The sequence below is a fragment of the Empidonax traillii genome, unplaced genomic scaffold (assembly GCF_003031625.1).
Source record: "Empidonax traillii isolate 1590-97213 ecotype Southwest subspecies unplaced genomic scaffold, ASM303162v1 scaffold611:size485065, whole genome shotgun sequence".
NCBI classification, from domain to species: Eukaryota; Metazoa; Chordata; class Aves; order Passeriformes; family Tyrannidae; genus Empidonax; species Empidonax traillii.
Window position 1 is genome coordinate 416,338 of NW_020955804.1, and position 23,751 is coordinate 440,088.

General features: G+C 39.5%; 1 protein-coding gene across 2 annotated transcripts in view; it reads left to right on the forward strand.

Annotated features, from left to right (window-relative positions):
• NT5DC1 (5'-nucleotidase domain containing 1) overlaps window positions 1–12,378 on the forward strand; it is a 132,287-nt gene extending 119,909 nt beyond the window's left edge. For both annotated transcript variants that reach the window (XM_027898640.1, XM_027898641.1), the window contains one exon: window positions 12,133–12,378. In XM_027898640.1, coding sequence (XP_027754441.1) covers window positions 12,133–12,251 — 119 coding nt within the window. In that variant the 3' untranslated portion in view covers window positions 12,252–12,378. The remainder of the gene's footprint in view (window positions 1–12,132) is intronic.
• Window positions 12,379–23,751: the final 11,373 nt, after the last annotated feature.

The following is a 23,751-nucleotide window of genomic DNA, read 5'->3' on the forward strand; positions in this document are numbered from 1 at the left end:
AGGAAGATGGCTTTTTTATTTTTTGCTAATGAACATGCAGTATTCATGATAAATTGGTAATGCTGTAGATCTGGTTTTGAGATTACATGTATCTAAAATACATTGGAAATACTTTGTTCATATCTTGCAACAGTGCAAGTGGCCAGTTGATTACTGTGATGTTTGTGCCAATTGTTTGTTGTTGCCAATTAATTGTTGTCCAATACACCCAGTTTTTTTGTTTGTCTCTGCAAATACTAGACGTTTAATTTATACCCTGTTAGAAATAGTATGCGACATTTAAAAGATGGTAGACAAGTTCCTGAACTTGGTTAGGACTTCCTCTGACCAAGTATGTTGCTGTTTCTACTTTTGATGGTGAATTAGATTAGGAAACAAACACATACAAAGTCACTTGAGGTTTTTATACTTCCAAATATGTTTCTCTCTAATCTATCTTGTTATACTTCCTCTGTCAGCACATTATAACTTTGCAACTGCCCTACGTGTCAGTGGATCATGGGGTGGTGAAGACCCTCTATCTATATATTCTCAGTCTGTCATTTTGCATTACTGAATTTTATCAATACCTGTACCTAAAGAAATAAACAAAATTTTAAATGAATGAGGTGCTTAGCTGTATGAAGAACACAGCAAGCATTTAGTTTACTAACCCCTCGGTTCAGCATCTGTTGCTACTTCATGCATAAGACCAAGGAAAAAAAGGTTTGTTGCAAGAGAGCATTCCAGACTTGCCCAGCAGTTATTTCTACAACAGGACACATGATAGACCTATTCTTTGTGACCATATTTTAAACATGCACTTATACTGTAAGGATATCTCAAAACAGAGCAGCCATACCAGTGCCACAATTTATTTATTCTTCTGATAATTTGCCATTTGGCAGTCTGTATTTCAGCCTAAAGGTGCAAAGGCAAAATATACCAAGGGAAATTGCCAACAGAGGCATAACTTCTGTAAAACTCCCATCTAATACTTTTCCATGGCCATTCTGTGGCTTGCTTTGGAAGTGTTGGCCAAGACAAAACACACTGATCAGTCACATTCTGAAACTCTGCCTCCCAGACCTGCCCAACCCTGTAACCACAGCTCAGTTTGCAGGACTAGCAAGGGCTCTCAACCACAAATGTGCCACCAACTTTCCAGCTACAGATGAAGGGGTGAGAACCAGAAAGGCATATCTGGGTAGTTAGTGGGTAGGAAAGCTGCCTGTCATCGGCAGCAGAGCTCTTGCAAAGCCTGTTCCTCCACTGGGAGGGACACTGTGTGCTGTCTGTCTCTGCGTTGAACCACTGCTGGGGCAGGGGCTGATGTCTGTAAAACTTAAACCCCAGTCTAAAGGACAGGGGAGAAATAACGTTTTTAATTTGCAGCTGTGTGCTCAAAAGCAGACTCAAAGCTTCAGATACAAAAACATCACTACTTTCTTACAGAGAGAGGTATTTCTTGTTTGTTTGTGTGGAAGAGCAGATGTTCATTATTATGGATGTGGAGGAATTCCTGACTCCTCTTGTCTGACTCCTGTCACAGCAAGCTGTGAAAGACCCTGCTTTGCCAAGCCCTGAAGTTTTTGGCTGCAGTTTGAAGTCATAGCTTAGCTGCAGTTATTTGGGAATAGCTAGCTAGAAGAGATTGAAACAGGTTATGTGAGTTTGATGTGCTCCAGCTTTCCCTTTTCTACTCATCTGCTTTAATTACCAGCAGAGGACTTTCTACTGCCAAGCTGCAAAAACATAGACCTTTCCTTGAGATCCCCTCAGTCCAAACATGCAGCCAGGCTGCTGGCATGCTGGCCATGCAAGTCCAGCTCCCAATTATCTGCATGCTGGCCATATGAGCCCAGCTCCCAACCAGTGGTGTGCTGACGGCAAGCTCAGCTCCAGGCCACCGGCTGGCTTAGCCTTGGCAGCACCTGACTCAGCCTGACCCCGCCAAACAAGCTGCCACCTCACTGGAGGTGTGCTGCAGCCTCCTATGAGCTGGGGGTTGACTAGAGCTTCTCTATCAACGTCTGACCTGGCTTTTGTACACCTACATGAGCAAGGGTAAGCGCCACGTACAAGTAAGTATCCCAACAGCTTGCCATCTGCAAAAACATTTGGTGAAATGCAGACAATTGCTGCAATGCTAACTTCAAAATTGGTTCTTGTTGTTTGGGTGCAACACGTATCTTGTCCATAAAGAACAGCTTGGTTTACTTCTCAAGGCACGTTTTTCATTGAAAAAGATTATTCCAAAAAGTATTCAATGTTAGTGAATACTAGCAATGTTTTACAAAAATAAGTCAGTTTTCATCAAAATTCATATGAGAATTCAGAGAGTTATCAGAAATTAATTTTGGGTAATAAAGCCCTTCAAGCCTGCTTCCATCTTTTTTAAAGAGAGGAAATATGGAAAAAAAATAAAAATAAGCTATAGATCTGAATTGAGAAATTGGGATAGAAATAACTTTGACCATCCCGTTTTTTCAGCAGGATGTTGTAAGTTTGATGCAGGTGGCTGCTGATAGTTTCACCTGAAGAATTTATGCATGTAACTAAAGGGTACAATCTCAGTGTTACCAAAGAGCATTGCAGAAAAGAGTATTATAAGGAATGCTGCTGCTGGAGTTCTTGTCCATTCAAAGTGTAAAATAACAAAGCACGTACACAAATTGGAAATTCAGTATCTGACTAAAAAGGGGTTTGCAATCAAAGATGCATCAGAAAGTATATTTTGCTTATTGCTAAAATTGCCCAAAGGATATCTTCTGTGTGTATTCCTCAGTTTTGAGTCCAAATCAGATACAGGCTATATTGACAGTACCTGGTTAATAAAATAGTAGAAACCAATGCCCCTACTCCTGTTCTACGTCTCATTCACAAATCCATCTGTTTCTCTACTTTTCTGCTATTGAATCTCTCCTCATTTACAGCTCCCTTACAGATTTTGACCATTTTCAAGCACAATGATATCATAAGACAGATGTTCCATACCAGGATCCATTACTGTGGGAATGTTACATTAGAGCTCCCACAGGAAAATTAAAAGGTGTAGGGGTCTCTATGAAAAACACCATTTTGCATAAACTACAGTTTCTAAGACATCCTTCTCCACTTTAGAAAGTCAGGTATGAGCCAAGTAGAGGTGGATTGTTCTTGTTTATCCCACCTGAGTAATCTGAACTTTAACTCCAAGGAAGGTGTCTGCTACTCTTTGACCATTTGATCAAATTTCCAGACACCCATAATAATAATCCAACAATAATTTCAATCATTTCAAAAATACCATTTCAGGTGGTTATTTGATTAGCCGTTCTTTGATCTCAAAAATGATATGCATATTTCAAGTTAATGCTTTTCCTTCTGATCTCATTATCATTGGTAGTTTTATAAAACTCCCACTTCTAAAAATTCCAGGAAGAGTTTTAGAGCTTAGAGGGAATTTTGGAAGGATTTTTTGTTCTTCATTGCAAAGAAAAGCTAAAGAAAGTGGGCTCTAAATCCTAATAAAGAGCACACAAAAACTTTTTTTTTTTTAATTTCATGATTGTTAACCTAATCTCCTGAATTTATCTCTTAACCACTGAATGATGAGGTTTGTTATAGGATTAAAAATTACCGCAAGCAAGAATAGGAGATTGAGCAATGTTGCAGCTCAAGAGAGTTTCATTTCAGATAAGAATTAGTGCAAATAAAATGTAAAATGTTTTATGGAGGCAGAGTTCATTTCACACTTTGGAGGTTAGATAATCAAGCTTGTGTCATGCATGAGGATAATACATTTTTTTAAATCTTGCATGTCATATGAAATCTTATCAGGGTTTGCCCATATGTCTGCATAAGTTTTTCTTCATGCATTATTGTTATTTCAGTTGCTGGAACAAGAGAAAAATCTCCATTATAATTTATCAAATCTGTCTCTTTAAAGATGTCTACAGATCTGCACCCTGCCACTTTCTGCAGGAGTTTGAGTCGTCATCCTGCTTGCTGTATAAATATAATGATAAAATTGCCAGTGAACCATGACAAAGAAGTTCATGTTTCTGCTTAGAGTTGCAAATTATCTGCACAATGGAAAGCCCAAGGCAGACGTGGCTGGGGCTCCAGAACTGGCAGTGTGTGGGTTGCAGATACACAGGTCTGCCCGCTACGAACTGCAAACTTACACACCATCTTCTATACGTATTTTAAAAGGTGAATGCCCTTAAGGAATCAGCTACTACCACAGAAGTCATGAACTTCACTAAACATGTAGCCATATGCTCATTTCTATATCCTGAACAGCATCATTCATAATCGTTGCTGAAGTAAAACAAAAAAATCCCCCATATTTTAACCTGTTTTTTTCACTGGCATTACATCATTCAAAGTCAAATCCAGCTCCTATTAAAATTAAATTAGTCTGTCCTGTAACTAGATTGATAATTATGTGCTCTTATTCAAATGATACAATAATTTCTTTAAACATATAGAACAATATTATGCATTGTTAATTAGCAGTAACCTTTTATGTTTAATGCCTTATCTTACAACCATGCTTTTACTTACCAGTGTAAGAATATATCTGGATAATAACATCTAAAGACTAAGTTTATCAAAATGCTTTGGGAATTTAAACTGCTTTGGGTCTTAACTGCTGTAAATAATAGTTGCTACTACATGGCCAAAGAGGTCATTTTTATAATTAAACCTTTTATGCAAATAACATATTTTTATGTCTGGTGAAAAATTGGTGTACATACACAACAGCAATGTTTCTGGGTTTTTCTGGTTCTGAGGTTTCATGCAAGTAAAAAAAACAGATAATAAAGATAACTGACTAGGGAGAAGATACGTGTTCTATATATATGAACAGAATCTTGCTTTATATGTCAGTTGAAAGGCATCAGATAATGTAAATCAGATTCATCTGTTCCAGGAAACTAGATTCAATGTTCTTCTTTTAAGAGTAAGAAAAACATGTCCAACACAACCAGCAAATATAATGCTTTTTTTTAGCTGAAAAATGCAACTGAAACCAACAACAACCTGCATTTTAAAGATAACAAATTATTGTTCAATAAATCAGAATGATCTTCTAAAAAGTCTTCAGGACCCAGTTATTGCCCAAAGGGTTTGAGACCCCAACTTTACTACAGGATTTGACTACTTGATAGTAACTTTCTATGTAGAGAGAACAGTATCCAGTGTATTACAATTTTTTCAGCCTTTCCTTCTTCCAGAAAGGTGTATTGACTTGTGCCCCTGAAGGCCATGTCAAATCATGCAGAACCTTGCCAATAGCTGACAGAAATGTTCCTGCCATCGTTATCCTGCTCTGTGAGATGTCAAAGTATAGCCACCTCTAAAAGATTAAAGGGAGAACTCATGAGCAACTCATTAAGAAAGGGAGAACCACTCAGTCATTTCTGCTTTAAAGTTATCCTTCAACTCAGGCAGCATAATTTCATTTGCAGGCTGTAATTAAAGCTATAATTGGGTTTTGACTGGATCACAGGCTTGTGGGGTGGGTTTAGATTGCTGCTTTAAAAACCCTGGTTGTAATACAGAGTTTGATAATTTTTGAGTGTGAAAAACAGTGAAAATAGGTAAGTCAGAAAGTATTGGAAATAAAACATTTGACCAGGTTGAAATTTTACATAATCTGCAACCTCACATGTGTGTGAAAAAGCATTTATATACTCTGGATTGCTGCCTAATATATTCCCTCTGGATTAAGATGGTGATACACATACAAAAAAACGGTGTAGGCCTTGTCTTCATGTGTGTCTGTTTGTGGATTTTTACTGTAAGGTAAACAATGTTTGTCAGCCATCCAGAGGAAAAATCATGGAAAGGGAAAGAAAACATTTGTTTTACAAGAACATGGTGAGGTTAACCCAAGTTTGGAGAGGAAGGTCAATCTTGGTGAGTTAACCTCAAAATGAAAGTAAAGGGGTGTATCATCTCTGCATTTGTCTTAAAAAAGCTCCTTCACAGTCTCAAAATGCAACTTATTTCTTTTCTTATCAATCAGAAATGCCTGTCAGCTCAAGCAATTGCTTGTTTCCAGGCTTAGTTCTTCAATTTACCTCAGAAGCCATTTCTACCACCCTAAGATCCAGAAGGAGTCATTCACATAGAAATTATGTAACAGATCCCTGAAAGAGTAACACTTCCTAGTAGAATCTTCACATTCTCTTAGGATTTTTTTAGATTAAGTCTTCATCTAAATATTAAAAAATATCATAATCCAGTATTTTCTTTTGATCAGTTCCAGATCTAGCAAAGAACTACAAAGGGCTATTTTCTTAAAAGATCTCTAAAAGTCACCATTTGAACGGAAACAAAAATGAGAGAAATTTTTGTCCCATACAAATAATGAGTTTTCTCATTTAACCCCAAACAGCAAAGGAATTTCTAAGGCTTTCCTTCATTGCAGGCTCTTATCAGGCTCAGCTGTGAGTTCAGTGCACACCTTGTGCACAGCTGTTTTTTTCAAGAAGAGGTCAGCAATCCCTTGAACATAGGCTAGACCCAAAATAATGTGAATTGTTATTCCCAAGATAATGGTAAGCAAACACAACAGACAATGATGGGATGTCATTCCATCACCCCAGGCTCTCATCCCTCTGCAAAACTCTGGTAGCAAAGCTGCTGCTGCTGCACATCTCCCTGCAGTTTGCCTCTTGGGTTTTCTCTGATGTCACCGTCTTTTGGGTTCGATACCACAGAAGAGTAACCAGCGATAAAACCCCAGTGGCAGTGAAGCTCTTGCTCAGGCCAAGCTCACGGCAAAAATGTCTGCTGGCAGTGCCACAGACATGATCTCTGACCAATATACCTGTGTTGGCAAAAGCTCTTATTTAAGTGCAATAAAGCAGCTAACCCACCCTTAGGCTGAGACTAGTTTCAGGAGCTTTGCTTTAGTACAGCAAACATCTGACCTCCTGTTTATGAAAATCAGCCTTAAAAATTTTTCTAAAAATAACTGCTATCAGATAAATCTACTTGTAACCTTTTTTTTTTTCTTTTTGCCACTAGTATGCTCCCTCACATCCTGAGCTCTTAGTGCAAGCACTGCTTTGCCTGTTATAAAATAGAAATGGCTCAGGAGACAAAAACATTTAATATTTAAGAAAAAAATAATACCTGTTACATTTTACCTGCAGACTGGCAAGTCAGATCACTTGATGGCACATCCAAACTGGTGGATTCCCCTGCAGAAGTTGTACTTACTCCACTGTTAAAAAATTGTTATTAGAAGTTGTAAACATTAGGAAATTAATATTTCCTTTCAACAGCACCTCTGAAATACAGTGAAAGATTTGTGATAAAGCTTCTAGGACAGTGTAAATTACAGAAAATCCTGTAAAAGCAAAAGAATTTATACTGGCTGATGGTCTGCCACTACAGTTTACACCATCTGAATGATGAGATAGATGTAAGACAGAGCGTAGACTATGTTTTTTGAGGTTTGACAAAATTAAGCAGTTTAAAGATTTTTTTTTCTCAAACTTGGGTATCACTAACAAGGTTTTCATTTTCCTCCGTGGGTCTTTTCCTTGTGGATAATCAGGAAGATATATTTGGATTCACTTAAGAACACAACCCTGCTGTTTATTAGGCGGCTTTTGCAGCATCTGGCTCCAGCCCTGCCGACTGGCAGGGAACAGACTTCAGAGAGGGGAGGGGAGTTCAGCTTTCTGTAGAGCTTCTCACTCGTCATGGAGATGCTGCCGTGGTGTCATGATGAAAAAATGTTGGCTTTGCTTTTGTTGGTCAATACTGAAAAATGATTCCTGACATTTCTACTGTGTATTTTGGGAGAAATCTGTTTCAGTCTTGGATTGTGCTTTACTTGAAAAAAAAATGCCTTCCATCTAAAGCACTTAGTAAAGATTTTATTTGTTTAGTGTAATGGTTGATTCAAAAAAACCCAAACAAATCCCAAACAAAACAAAAAAACCCACCACCACACTGATTAGCCTAGAGCATTAAGTTTATCGACCAGGCCTGTGTCTGGATTAGATTATAATTGTCTACCATTCAGTTACTCAAATATTTTCCTGATCACTCATCGAGAATATTATGTTTTTCCTTCTTCTTGTGGTTTCTTTTCCTTCCTTGTGGGTGGAACTCCAAGTCTTCCTCTGATAAAAGCTTGTGGCTTTCATTTAGTTGGCTTACACTAATTGCACAGCACACAGAAACTCAGCTTTGTAACTATGATATAAATCCATCCGTAAAACCTTACTATTTGCATGGATATGGGTATACATAAGAATCAGAACATAATGTTGTAATTAATGTGACTTAACACCTGGTTCTGGATAGCTGCAACACAGTAACTGACAGTGGTTCCTGTTTAAATATCATCACTGTTATTTTGTTTACACCAGGGCTGCTGGAGTCCTATAAGGGAGGTAGGGCAGGGCAGGAGTTCTGCTTCTGGGCTGAGGCTAAGGCATATAACCCGGGAGAGTTGCCCAAGCCATTGGGAAATGCTAGTAACACTGAATGATCACCATAAAGGAAACCAGTTTTCATCACTCGCACTCAGGCTGATGTTGAAGCAAAGGAAGGAGTGGGACAGAAAGTCAGGGTGATGCATCTAATCAGTGTCATTTCTGGCAGATCTAGAAAGAGACCTTAAGACCCTCCATGTCCGACTTCTAGGAGTCTTTGGCTAAAAAAGTGAATATCCTATTTGTCTTGGAAAAAAATATTAACTTGGGTGTAATTACCTAAGAATGGTAGAAAAACTCTGGGGCTGTGATTCTGAAGCAATTGGGTACAGCCAGATAGTTCATTCTTCCAGCCTCAAGCTGTTTAGTTTGTTCAGGTTTGTTTGTTTGTTTGTTTTTGTGATAGTGGCAATATTGGATGGATGCTGAATTCATTATCAGTGTAGGTTAGGACTGATTAGAGCCTCACTGTCAAATTATATCTCAGAGAGGACTAGGTGTCTGCCCCCTGCCTAATTTATGACTCTTCATCAGGGTTAGATGAGAAGTGGATGCCAAGATGCAAAGGTCTGCCACAACAGTAGCAGCTGTGAGCATGCACAGCAGCAAAACCTTAAGAATTCATTGGCAAAAACACTAGGAAAGCAACAACTTGGAAATAAGCAACTATTTTTTTTTCCTGAGACTGGCTTTATTATCAAATACTGCGTCTTATTTTTTGCATGCTTTTGCATCCACCCATGATCTGTGCAAGCATTTCATTTCAGCAAAATGGGAGCTCACAGACTCATAGAATATCCTGAATTGGAAGGGATCCATTATGATCATCAAGTCCAGCTCCTGGTCATGCACAGGATAGCTCCAAGAATCACAAAATGTGCCTGAGAGCATTGTCCAAACAGTTCTTGAGCTCTGTCAGGTTTGATGCAGTGATCACTTCCCTGAGGCCCTGTTCCAGTGCTCAACCACCCTCTGGGTGAAGTACCTACTTCTAATATCCAATCTAAACTTCTCCTGACACACCTTCATGCCATTCCATCAGGTCCTGTCTCTGGTCACAAGAGTGAAGAGATTGGTGCCTGGCCCTCCACTTATCCTCACGAGGAAGTTGTAGACTGCCATGAGGTCTCTCCTCAGTCTCCTCTTCTCCAGGCTGAACAGACCAAGTGACATCAGCCACTCCTTGTATAGCTTCCCCTAAAGCTGTTTATTTCTCCTCTGTACCATCAGTGATAACATGGAAGAAGAGTAGACATGAAATTAATTGCTCCTATGTCCAGGAGACAGACTCGAGACTTGTACTGTTGTTCTTTGTTGATGAGCCAGTATTGCTGGACCTAGTGATACTATTGCCTTTTACATAAAAAGAAGCTGTATTGAGGTTTGGTGTACAACTCACATGATACTTCTGCGATCCAGGGCAGCTGTGATTTATTTTAAGTTGAAGAGTTTTCAAAGCACTTATTTTAAATTTTGCAATAAAAAAAATCTATCCTTATTTCCCTGTATACTTGCCCTTCTTTCTCACTGTGTATTTATTTATAGCCACTAAGATTCCAAGTCTGCCTTTCTGGATCAGCCCAGAACTTTCTCATTAATACATCAAACTGAAATCAAACACTAATATATAAAAGGTTGCATATTCTGGGCAAAGCAGATGCAACAGATGCAGCACAAGAAGTCACTGATGGAAACAAACCTGGAAATACAGAAAGTTTTTTCCTATGTGATACATAAAATCTGCTTCACAGGTCAAGAATAGTGTCTGTCTCATGCTTCATGCAACTTTTAGTGATGTCTTGGGCGACATTTTTAAATATGGATATCTTCTGGTCATCTTTAAAGTCAGCTTGCTGAGACAAAAGCAATATTTAAATTAATAGAATTGGGGGGTGAATATGTAAATATGTGATTATTCTCTTTTGGAGCATTGTATATAGAATGGTTTTGGTGTTTAAACTGATTGCGTAAAGCTAGTTTACCAGGAAATATCAATAAAATTTCCCTTTTGATTCAACTGGTTCTTTTCTTCAGCAGTAATCAACTCTGCAGCAAGTCTGCCCCGTTTGTGCTGCTCTTTGATTAAATCAAATTACTCTTGGGAGACTCCAGACTGCTAGACTAAAAAGCTAGTAAAAGCTTTTATATAAAAGTAGCTGTATGGCATTTGATTTTTATAGCTCATAAAGATATTCAGAAATATTTGCTTTCTTTTTTGTTATTATTTGCTATTTTTGAAACCTTTGTTTAAAACAGAGCTGTCATAAATAGACTCAGCAGCCTGTAAATCCAGTGGTCCCTCTGCATGATAGAAAACCATCTGCCTGTTCTGCCATGCTGAGAACGAGCTCCAGAGGTTTCCCTGACTCAGACAAAATGAGAAAATACACTTCTTTGAGCTAAAATAACCCACTTAATAAAGCATAATTCTCTTCCAATCAAGTTACCTCCTATTCCTGCTTTATTCCAGCCTCTGATTTTTCAGCTTGACATAAATCCTTATTTGCTTGCTATAGTTATGTTTAATATGGTTTTAAAGCTCTGTACCTGTATGCTGTTCTGGTGCCTGCCTGGGAATCACTTGTGAAACAGAACTCGATTTCCTGTTGTTTGTGCCGAAACTGCTAAAATTATGTTTTTCTGTTTCATAAAACTTGCTGAGTGGGGGAAAAAAAAAAAAAAAAAAAAAAAAGAGTAGCATATAGTGACAGGATATCATCCTTCCAAAGTTACTCTAGATTAAAAAAAAAAGAAAAAGAAAAATAGTTGTAATTAGTAACCTACTGTACAAATGAGCTGAGTAATAGTTTTTGTGTTTTGCTTTGGTTCTAAGCAGATAACCTGGAAAGGACCTAACCCTTTTTTGTTGAGTTTTATGTGTTTTTTTTTTTTTTCATTTATTGTGAAGGTAATTTTTTCTTGAATTAAGTTTTATTTATGTGGTTTTTTTAAATTAGTTTCTTGAACTTTGAGAGGTGAGAACGGGAAGTATCAGTTTTCTGGCTGTGAGGGTGGGCGGATCACTGCTGGCAGCAAAGACTTTTTTTAAAAAGCTACAGAAAAGAAAGCTTTTACTGTTCTGAACTATTTTAATGCATTCAGTGTTCTTTACAGTCTGGAAGTGATGAGTACACCAAGTTACAAGCGCAGATTTCTAAGAAGGCTTGATACAAAATGATGCTGTTAACACTGGACTGCAAGAAGGTCTAAGAGTGGGTGCCTTTGGAGAATCTTGCTATAATAGCCATGAAAAACAAAACAAAACAAAAAAAAAGGAAAAAAAAAAGGAACTGATTCTTTGTTTTAAAAATAGCCCTGTGAGTAGATTGCTGAGATAAAAGAGAAAGGTAACAAATGGAAGAATGGACTTGAAGGTGTATGTACTTGGGGGAAAATTCTATCTAGGCTCAATGAAGATTTTTGATTAGTATTTAAGCATTAGATTAAATTATTTTATCTGATTAGCATTATTTCAGCAATCAAGGAACTGAATATGCTTTACTGCAGTTGAGTAAACTCTGAAAGTCAATCCCTTGGACAGCTGAAGATGTCAAAAACGTGTAATCATGCAATCTGATTGAATTCTAATGCTGGGGAGCAAACAGCTCAAGGTTTTAAGAAGTACTGCTATTCACCACAGGCTTACTTTTTATGTGACACAGTCTGTGTTGCTAATCAGATGTGGTATGTTTCTGTCTTGCAGATTTACCGCTGGATTATAGATTTACACGATTTTCCTCAAATAGCTCTGCAACTGCCGGGTACTACCCAAGCCCTCCAAGAGCACTGCTGCCAAATGAGGAGTCAGTGACTGTGAAATAGGTTTTTGGCTTTTTCCTTAAATAACCCTATGGCCCTTACTTAAACTGCTATCAAATGCTAATTGGTGAAAATGCTGTGTGATGCTTCATAAAATAGAGTGATGGATTAAAGCAGATTCCTGTGTAGACTTGTGTTTCACTCGTTTCTCTAGTCCAGCCGGAACAGATAAGCAAGGCATTCTTCTCTCTATATCTTCGAACCACCACTACCTTTTGCAAAGTGCTATTGGCTACTGGCTTTTTCCATGCACTTCCCACAGCCTTCAAGAGAAATGTAGTAGTACTAGCTCATGCCAAGTTACATTCTACATTTTTGAGGACATTTTAGGTACTATCCCTGTGTAAGGTGATGTTGTTGCTACCATAAACCCCAGGAATGACACAAACCAGACCCTCGGCCATATTTCATGAAGAGTTATCTTGTAAGTAATATGCAACATTTCCAAATTAGGGTTAAGCATTGATTTACTGAAAGGGAAACATGAAGCAAATCTGGGCAAAATTGATAAAAACTTTCTTTAAAACAAGGTGGATGAGGAAAGAAAATGAAAGTGCCATTCTCCTCCTCACAAACTATAGACTGAAAATATTTGACTTAAGATGGTAAGAGTTAGTAATACTAGACTTTAGCATCAATGTCTTCAGCAGCAAATCTCGCTCACTACAGGGATATGATTTGTATTAAGCAAAGAGATTCCCAGATTAAAATCTCAGATCTCTGATTACAGCATCATTGAAATTCTAACCTAAATGAAGTAATCCTACACAAATAATTTCTAACTAGGTTATAGTGCAAACCCTCACACTTCTGTTGTTCTGAATTTGGAACTGACTTTTCTAGGTTGGGGATTTTTGGTTGGTTGGTTGTTTTTTTTCTTTAAAGAAAACTAATTGAATTGTTAAAGAAAATTAGAGAGAAAATCATCTAAATCAGTCCTTGGGTCCTGGTGTCTCAGTGGAGAACAGTATTTTTTTAAATGGAAAGGTGGTAGATTCTAAGGACAGACAGAACACAAAGCTCATCAGAAGAATTACATATACCCATCTTTGACAAAGGCTGTCACCGGCCATTTGCACTTACTGCCAGAAGGACATCACAGTAGCAGAGAAAGAAAAAGATAACAGAAAGCTACTTTAAGCATTACTCCATGTGCCACTGTAGTCTGTGGCTGCAGCAACACTTGGGAAAAATAACTGAAGTGGTCACCCAGAAAATAAAGTTCCTCTTCCTGAAGACTCTTCTATTTAAAAATCTGAGAAAAGTACACAAGTCTTATTACAAAGCAGATATTGGCAATGGAGGAATGAGGAGGGCAGTTGGTGCTGTGGCAACAGGAGAGCTGTTGGAAATGGAAGTGGTGTGAAGAGCCAGGGAGAAGAAATGCACACAGCAGAAAATTGGTAAAGAGCTGTCCATATTTAACATGACACTCTAAAGACACCATCTTTGCATTTTCCTTATTTCTAATTTTTTTTGTTTTAAGCCCTGGAAATCTCTGAAATTTCTTGGATTCTCTTAGGAGAGGCTATTGACAGAAAGGTCGCTGAAGTGCCTGCAAAACTATCTTGAGCATCGGCAGGGAGACTTAAAGTTGTAAAGATTCATTAAAATCACTGTGTCTGGTTAGACAGCACTGAAAGCCACAGTTTTGCTTAAAAACAGAGATGAATACCAAGTCTCTTTTGGCGTCTGTTTTGGTATAAAGCACGTGTCTGAATTTTAAAATAAAGAGAATTTATTTCTGAAAAAAAAAATACCTGTTCTCTGAATTTACTTTATAGCTGAGCAGCAAAAAGAAAAAAAAGGTTGTCTCCAAGCAGTGCAAGGAGACGTTTGTGCTACAGCCTTGAACAAAGCAAAACTTGACCCACTCAGAATAAGATACATAAATCAACCCAAAACTTTAATAAATTAATACCTTTAATACCCATAGGGAAGTCATCTTTGATGCAAAGCAAAGTTCACTGCAAGTGTTTCCTGAATAGGGCTACTTCTTGGAAACTGAAAGCTTCTTCATCACCAGTGAGTAGGAGTTAAATAAACAAACACGGGTAGATTATCCATGGCAGACACTGGGCACTGCTGGAGATGGGGTTTCCTGAGACTGCTGCTTCCCCAGCGTTATGGGGCTCTCCAGCTCCTCTGAGTTCCAGGTCTGCGATAGTGCAGTAGCACTGGAGGAATTCCAATGGGAATTCCCAGGAAAATTTGGGACTTAGCATTCCTCAAACTGATTTACATGTTTCTTTCTGGGGCCAAGCAGACATAAAATCATACCAAGGTAAACAACAGAAGAGCCTTAAGAATATGTGGATTAACAGAGATGCCAACAGCCGGAATGCAGCTTCTGAGCTTCCATGTCAACTCTACTTTTCCACCACAGGGAACGAAAAATGCCAAAAGTGTCAAACACCCTTTTGTACACAACCTTGATGTTTTACTGTACAGTTGCTCAGAAAGTCAGGTTTAGAAATAAAGTCACTTTTGTGCAAGAAGGTAAAAGCCTCACACGCTGCATCGCTGCATCGCACAGTGAGGGATCTGATGGGAAGGTGTGGCTTCTGACTTCCCAGGGAGGGGGGCATGGCATGGGGCAGCCTGCTGCTCCTCAGCACCGTGGGAGGAGCAAGACAAGTTTTCTGGTGCCTAAAAGTGACTGACTTTTAAAGCAAAATATACCTCTTCCTGTACACATGCTTGGAGGCAAATAGCATTTCAGCTGATGCATAACATCAGATTTAGGAGGGAAAGCACATGGCTAAGCTACAGGAACCTTACCTTTGCAGAGAGTGCCAGCTGTAGTGGCATAATCACCACAATGGCTTAGCCACAGATATCTGTTGTTAACAATTGGCCACAAAGCAGCCCTTCCAGCAAGCACATGGCCAATCCAGATCACCCCAGGGGAAAAACTCAATCCTATTATAAATCCAGTTGCCTGTAATTTTGTTTTCTTCAGTTCTAAGTAAGTGGAACATCAAACCCCCTTGGTGAGTCACAGGAGAGAAAAAAAAAATAAAAAGAGGTTTTCTTCTGAGTGTTTTGGTGCAAGAAACAAATCCTGTTTTTCCATAAGCATTATAAATAGAAATGCTTAACTGGAAAACAGAGCCTGGATTAGGGCCAAAATAAGATGGAATCCAGGAAGTTAAACAGACTCGGAGATTTCCAGCTCTAAAAGCCTGCTAGCATATTTGAAGGGCAGGCTGGGAATTCCTATCTACAGGTCAATGGACTAGTACTGTGGCCAGCATGACCAAACATTTTCTTGAATATGGGACAAAGGTGTAAGGCAAATCTTTTCAGCATGAAGTGGGTACCCACAGCAGTTCTCTGGCAAGCATGGCAAGACCACAGAGGTTTTGCAGCTGGCCAGATGTCACAGTTCACAGAAGGGCAAACATCTGAAGCACCGCATTTAACTTCTGCCCCGCTGCAGCTAAACTGATTTAATCAGAACTGTGCTAAAAATCCCTCACGCCTCCCACTCACACTGCCACAGCACACATGTAGTTCTCTTACACATGGCCATAACGACTTTTAAATGCTTGCATGGGGGTGAGAAACCATCGCAGCCACTTCAAAACCATGTTATGGCTTCCAGCCCCTTCTGCAAATTAGAGGTTGCAGGACACAAAATGGCAGGAGCGCAAATGGAATAGCAGTCTGCACAGCACACACCAGAGCTCCAACAGCCCAGACAAAGCAGATTCTGCCAGCTAAAAAGGTATTTCTGTTTTCCATTAACTACTAAATGTTGAGTAAAAACACTTACACACTCCGTTCGATTCCCTCTTATAAGGCTGAAGACCTTACATTCCTTTAAAGAGTGAAGAAAATCATAAACTATCTTACATTGTATAGTGGAGGAAAAAATTAGATGTTCTTGTTCAAAATTTATGAGAGAAGTAGTTTCAGGCTGTATTTTAGGAAAAGAAGTCCATTAACTTTCAATAGACCTTGTTCTGTCACAGCACTAAAGGAACTCTAAAAATTGTGTCTCTGTGTGCCCAATAGCTTTACATTAAAAGATTAAATTTCTAAAGCCTCCACCATCTCTGAGGAATAAAAGTAAAGGTGAATATAGCAACTCTTCTCTTGCCTTATCTCAAAATAATACCAGAGAGTTGCAGTATTCTTACTGTATCTTCCCCTGTAACCTCAGCCTACACTGAGAAATTAAATGTGCATTCCCAGGTGCTAAGAAGCCTGCAAAGTATATTAATCCAAAGAAGATGCCGTTGTAAAATTATTTAAGAGAAATGGGATGTTATGAAATTAACAGATAAAAAAATTCTTTATCTTATACTGACAGAGGCCTCAAAAATATTGACTGAAGGGCTGCTGTTGAAGCAGCTGCAGCAGTGCTGGAGATGGTAGCAGTGAACTTCTGTCCTTGTTTTTTCCCTCAGAGCTGTCCAGAAAAAAAGAGCATGAATGCGTATATATATATATATACATATACATATATACACATATACATAAACAAGCATCAATTAAAGGCTAAGATCCCATGACGTGGAAACCCTGAGACTAAGGGAATGGTGGAATTATCTGCATTTCATAGGAGGTGTGTAGTTTTAGGTCAATTGAATAAACTAAACATTCTCAGGCAGTAAGCAGGGAAATCTCTAGATCAGTAGTAGACAGGTGATGGAAAATGGAGTGTAGATGAAGCTCAAGGACAAAAAGGCCAAAGGTCAGCATAAGCTGACAACAGTAGTTCAACAGGGCAATAGATGGCTAGAGGGTATCGGGGAATGGAGTTTATCACAGAATCACAGCATATGCCAAGTTGGAAGGGACCCACAAGGATCATGAAGTCCAACTCCTAGTCCTGCACAGTCACACCATATGCCCATATATCACAGAAAATAATAATTTTTAAAAAATATTGTAAGGGGCTTTCCTCTTTCCCATGTTATTGTGCAGGACTTGGAGATACCTGGTACATTACTTATATTAATCCATACAAAAAAAAATGAGAAAAAAAAAGTAACCTAAAGACAATCACATGAATTTAAGAAAATAAACCTATTAACCATTATTATGACCATTGATAGATATTCTAAACTGTAGCTGTAAAAGTATTTGTATGTACATATTATATATATGTGTACACATTTAGAAACCACTGCTGTGCAGAGCACGCTGCCAGTGATTCAATGAGTATGGATGTGTTACAGGAGTCCCTGAAATACTCAACAGCAGTGCCCCAAAAGCCCCAGCACAACACACCCAACAACCAGTTATTGATGTAGACTAGTGCAGCAACCTCCTGAAGACCCTAAAACTAAGTGCAGTGATGGAGCTGTTTTTAGTAAGTATGTTCGACTACAAGAGCCACCAGTTGCTGAGCATCGTTGCTTCAGAATCAAGTGCAAAGGACTGATTGCTACAGTACATCTAGTGAAGCATAGCTAAGTATTATGCGTAAGTGAAAATCAATTTTTGATGCCTTTGTGTTTGATCTAATATCTCACCTCGAGACCTGGCTGCAACCAAGATGCAACAAATCAGAGGGAGAAGTTTACAAAGAGAAATGGGGAGTCAGAGACAAGTTCAAATACAATCTCTAAGACAAACCTTTTTCATTAAATGTCTCTACTGTAAGGAAGAGGAGAGAGACATGGGACCATGAAACAAAAGAACTGGGGTGAGGATAAGTAAGCATCTTGTAAAAATTTTCTTGAATTCCAGCAGTTGCTTAGTTGTCTGCTTGGCGTTCCACATACCAAGTGACTCCATAAAATAGGTGGATTCTAGCCTTAAAACTGCCTTTCATTGAAAACAGCATGTTACAAATGGGAAACATTATTGCAACGTATCTGGCATCCAAAAAGGGAGATTGTGGCAGTCAGCTCTAAGAGAGCACTGTTGAAGTCTGGCTTTGGAAGGTTCCTCCTGGTACGAGCATTAATGTTTTGTGCACCAAAGAGAATACTGCTTGGGTTTTAACACTGCAGAAGTTTGGAAGGAAAGAAGTTGACAAAGATCATACATGCTGAGAAATGTCACGCATTTGAAAACATAAAGTACCAACCAATTCAACTGAGTGAAAAGCCACATGCTGCTGGAGAGGTTGCCCCTCTCCAACCTGTTCTGATCATCATCAGAGAAAAGAAGGGGTACCTGCTGAAGAAGGGGTAGGCCAGTTAGGCAACCTGACAGCCACTAGAAGATAAACTAACGTCCAGTGTATGTCTGCAGCAATGTAAAAGCAGCAACGTGGATTCTGATGTTAAAAGGCACAGAACAGGTGATGCAAGTAATTTTATATTGGATCCAGGTATTTTTTGTTATTTCACAGTTAAGTGCCTATGTACCTGCTTTATGGTTGCTGTTTTCCTGGCATGTCTCAGGGCCCTGAATCTGTCTCCATTCACCAATGTTTTACCTCATTACTGATGCTGCAGCTTCCCATTTCTTAAGAAATCTGCAGGAATTCTTTTTTTCATCTGACTTTTTGTCTGCTGGCCTCAGGCTAAAACAGGCTGAACACATGGTGAGAGCAAGAAAAAGGGAAAGAAAGGAAATGTAAAGCAGAGAAAGATATTCCATTTACATACAAAGAAGAGCTGTTTAGGAAACACATCTAGTGTTTTCCCCTTCCAGCTACCCTACTGATACTTTGGCTACCACAAAGTAGAAGAGTAAAAGCCTGCATTTGTGGGAAAAAGAGAAGCGTTTCCAATTTGTAGACATAGCAGCAGGCACAGGAATTTTCTGCAAGAGAAACTGCTTTGTGCCACACTGAATGTGCTCCAGACAGACAGGTACCCTGATGAGCATGGACAAGATTTCTGGTTTTCCAGCTATTTCTGATTCTTAGGGCTGATTTCAGGAAACTCCTTTTCATCCTAGTTTTGGAGCTGTAACTATTTCTGCCCATTGCCTGCACGGTGAGCCAGAGCTCCAAATCCCCAAGTAGTGAAGGGTATGAGTCATGCACCACTCTCATAAACTTGAAGGATGTAGTAGGAACAACCAAGTTAGGACACTGTCTGATCCACACCCCGGCTGGAAAAGAGGAGATAACAAACATTCCCCCATATGAGTCTGGAATTGGGATAAGTTTGGAAAATTAAAGCTGCCTTCATGTGGCACTAATAAAGTCCAGAGGGAAGAGCTGGACAGAGCATCCCAGACCAAGGAGGGCAGGGTGAGCGTTATGCAAGTATCCAGATTTGCAGTTCTGCAGTTCAGTTACAAGAAGAGACTAGCCTAATGCTCTTGTCCTACAGGTTTCAGCTCACAGCACTAAGATCAGAAATCATCACAGCTGGACACAAAAGGCAAAGAAAACACAAGGGTCATAACCAAGTTGATTGTTTTGGAGAATTAGGGAAAGAATCTGGAGAATTTTGTGGTTTTCTCTCCTTTCATCTGAAGAGTTTTGTCACTTAATGACAAATGTAGAAGTTTTTCTTACATGGAAATTAGAGACCAAGCAGATCACAAAGAGAACAGGTCTTTAGTGAGAGGGAGGTACTTAGAAAAAACAAAAACAAAAACAAAAACCACAAACCAACCAAGGGGAAAAAAAAAAAAGGCACAGAGAGGAAAAATCAAAGAAAAAAATGCTGTTGCATAGGCTGGACAGTAAGAAAGAAAAGGATGGCCAAAGCTGTGTATGTGTAACAAGCTGAATGACATACAGTTTTTCTCTTTAGGCCAACATCTTCAGTCATGGAGAAAGAAAAAGGAAAACATCCTCCCATTTTTACAAGAAAGTGAGATCCAAAGGTTTTTAAATGTATGAAGCATTAGCAGACACCTGGCGTCTCTTTCAGAATGGATGAGCCCTACATCACTGACTTCATGCAGCCCTCTCCTGCCTTCCTTTCTCCTAATGCAGCAAGAGGGGCTTGCTCCCTCTTTACATCTTGGTGACCCAACTTGTCAGTGCAACAGGAAAATGAAGTGCACTTCCAGTGCACACCAGATAACGACAGGGCCTCTTGAAATTCTTCACATCTCAAACATCATTGGCTGTAATGGAGAAGAAAAGATAGATGTTACCAAGACCTTGTAACCAAGAGGTGGCTGCTCATAGTGTCTCTGATGCCACGGATGTTTTCAAGATGTGCATTGTACTTAGGTGTACTTAGGTGTACTTCTATGGGTGTGACCTAAAACACTTGCTGTTGCTGGAAAAGAGCAGCATTTCCCACATGTGTTTGGCTCAATCACACAGGCACCAGACATTTCATGTTCCTTGTAATGTGGCTTGCCATAAAGGCCAAGGAAGAATAATGGGCCTGTGCTGTAGGAGTACAACAGTGTCTGACCTGAACAGTTTTCAAACAATTTCCATGAAACATGCTCTGTACAACTGGCCAGGTCAGTGGTGTTGAGCTCTAATAGGTTAATTTAGCTCCTTTCCTAAATCCATTCTGGAGCAATGCTACCCAAAAGGTCACGTTGCTGTATGTTTCAGTGTCACATGATGCAAATTAAGGAAATGAGAGCTACAAAAATTATTAATCTCAGCCGGACTTTTCAAAAAAAAAAATAAAACAAATAGATAAAAAATAAAGACGAGCAAATAAACTAGGGTTCTGATACTTGGAAGCAGAGAGGGAGTGAGAGATTTGAGGGACAGAAGCCCCAAGGGAGTGGAAATTGTATGATGGTGTGTTACTGTGTCAGTTATTTAAACCAACTTTATGGTGTGGCAAGAATAGATAGCCTGGGGACATGATTCATTACATGCTAATGAAGATGCCTAAAACAGGTCAGATGAATTCTGCTGTAAAAAAAATTTATTTTTCTCTGCAGTTATAAACAAGGTATAATGTGACTAGATCAGAGGTAGTTACCAGTCAAGTATACAACAAAAACTCATGACATATTCAGAGGTTAGATGGATCCCACCCAAAATTGCTGCTCCGGAGTGACATTGTTTCATTGTTTAATTGTTTTCTTCTTGCTGTCATCAGCAACGAATTCACTGGCATGCAGCAAGGCTAGCAAACCACTGAGAGAATCTCAAACTCAGCAAGAGGGGTTATACCCATTGCTAAAGAGGTGAAGGGTATAGGCAGATCAAAGAGGATCCATAATCTTGCCTGTGCAAGCAGCATTTTGAACATAATCACACAAAACAGGACTGGAAAGGACCTTGACAGGTCACCTGATCCACCCCTTGCTCTAAGGCAGTATTCATCAGACTTTCTAGACCTGAACCACTCTTGTCAAATATATGTCCGACTTGTAGTTAAAAAGCCTCCAGTGATAGAGATGCCATTCACGCCCTCTTTGTTTACCCTATCTTTGATTTTTTTTACCTAGCTAGCCTAAATTTCTCTTACTGCAATTCACATGCCGTTTTCAGAGGATGGGGATAAGAGATTATTATCTTCTTTATAGCAACTTTTACATAGCTGAAGGCAATCTTCCTCCAACTTCTATTCCTTGGGCTAATTTTTTCAGTCTTTCAGCACACGTGATGCTTGCTAAAGCCGGGGTCATTTTCATTTCAAAATTACTAGTGGCAATGCTGGAATTAATCTAGCATGGATAGATCTTGCCTCTCGTAGAGATCTCTGAATAATCCTATAAATTTTAACTTATTTATTTAACCTGACAAGCACTCTGAGCTACTGGGAAGTAAAATGAACCCCATTTCCCAGAAGACATCATAAGTCAGAGAGAATCTGTGGCTCTCCACTCTGTGGGTATCTTTACCATATTCTAACTGCACACTTGAACAAGATCCAAGCAGCACATCCAACCTCATCCTCTATGACGCAGAAACCCAAGAGCACGTGCTATAGGGGAGCCATGGTGTGCTTTGCCCAGGTATTCAGTCGTGATAAGGCAGCACAGTGCATTTTTTCTACAATACAGAGAGATACAGACCAAGGACAGGAATTCAAAATCTGTTCAGGCGTTATGCTTTTCAGAACTGTAAGCACTAATTCCATATAACTTAGAGTTGGATAGCTAATATATTTACATACCCAGTGATGCAGACATGTGGCAAGTACTTAGATGCCTTCCTCCTAATCACTTTAGGCATCCTGATGATTTTAGAAATTCCAGTGGAATCATCCTTTTAGCCGCATCTGGTCTGACTGTGAGAGTCTGTAGCTCTTCACATGCTCGTTTGTGTCACAACGTCAATATTTTACAGCTCTTCTATCAATGCAGTATATCCTAATACCATTCAAATAGGTGTTCATAAACATATCTTCTAATGAATAATCTAGTGTTTGCATGGCTGAAACTGAAGCACTTAGTGCTTTTAGGCATGTCACTACTGGTAAAAAAAGCAAGGCTTCATTCCAGGTTCTGGCATTGCTCTTAAGAGTTTGCAACAACAGCTTGTGGAACCCTATTCTTTAGGGCTGAGGCTGTCAAGAGATATTGCTGGAAAATACAACAGGAGTGCAAAGGTGAAGGGAAATTTGAAGTTTCTAGTTTTGTCTAGTTTCCACAAGTTTATTAATCTTGATAGAACAGCAGGAAAACACATTTTAAACCACAATGAAACTGTTTAAAACCACCTTCAGAAAACATAGATTTTGCACTTTAAAACTGGGAAACCGAGCATTTATGAGCCTGCTGACTAATCCAGTAACATCAGTAAACACATTACTAAAATGAAGAATAAGCTCTGTGAGATGTAAACTTCAGGTAGTTTGACATCATCCTGATCTACCACATATAAATATTTTTATTTTCATTTACGCAGGGTAGTCTGAAGTCGGTAAAACACGCTCAGCTTTTAAAACCCAATAAACATTTGGAATTCTTCACTTCAAATTTTGTCTTGATTATAGTGACCGAAAAAGAAAAGAGAATGTTCCAAAGGATCATTTATTTCATCCTCTATTACCTTCTGAAGTATTTTCAGTTGTTCGGCTGTAAAAAATGTCACAATGATCGACTTGAACAGTCGCAGCATTTCACTGGTTTTTGGGCGGGGGGAGGGGGTCGGTTGGTTTTTGGTGTTTGTTGTTGTTTGGTTTGTTTTAGTTTTGGGTTGGTTTTTTATTTTACGTTTATGTAAGTAGCCACACCATACTTACAAGAACAGATTGACAAATCGGCTTTTTGTTTCTTTGCTGGCTTGAGGGAACTTTTGGATGGGAGGTCTTATTACTCTCATGAAGCATGATGACAGCACAAGGGATGGACACTGAATATGAATGGGTCACCCGGGATGCTGGTCACCTCCAGAGCCACCCTTGCCCGAACCCTGGTACCGCTGCCGTTCTCTCTAGGTGCAGGGAATCAAATCGCCGACACTCCGGTGTTGGGACAAACACGTTCCTTGCAGAGAGACGAGTCCTCCCGCTAAAAGGGGGAGTTAGGGTATTTCCGCGAAGTTCGAGCCGGGGAGGAGCGGTCGGGGAAGGAAAAGCCAGGAATAAACAAACACGAGGACACACAACGAGCGAGCGGAGCGTCCCGGGGCCCGACCGGGCGCTGCCCGCGGGGCCGTGGGAGCCCGGCGGGCTCCACCGCCTGCTGCCGCCATGGCGTGAGGGGC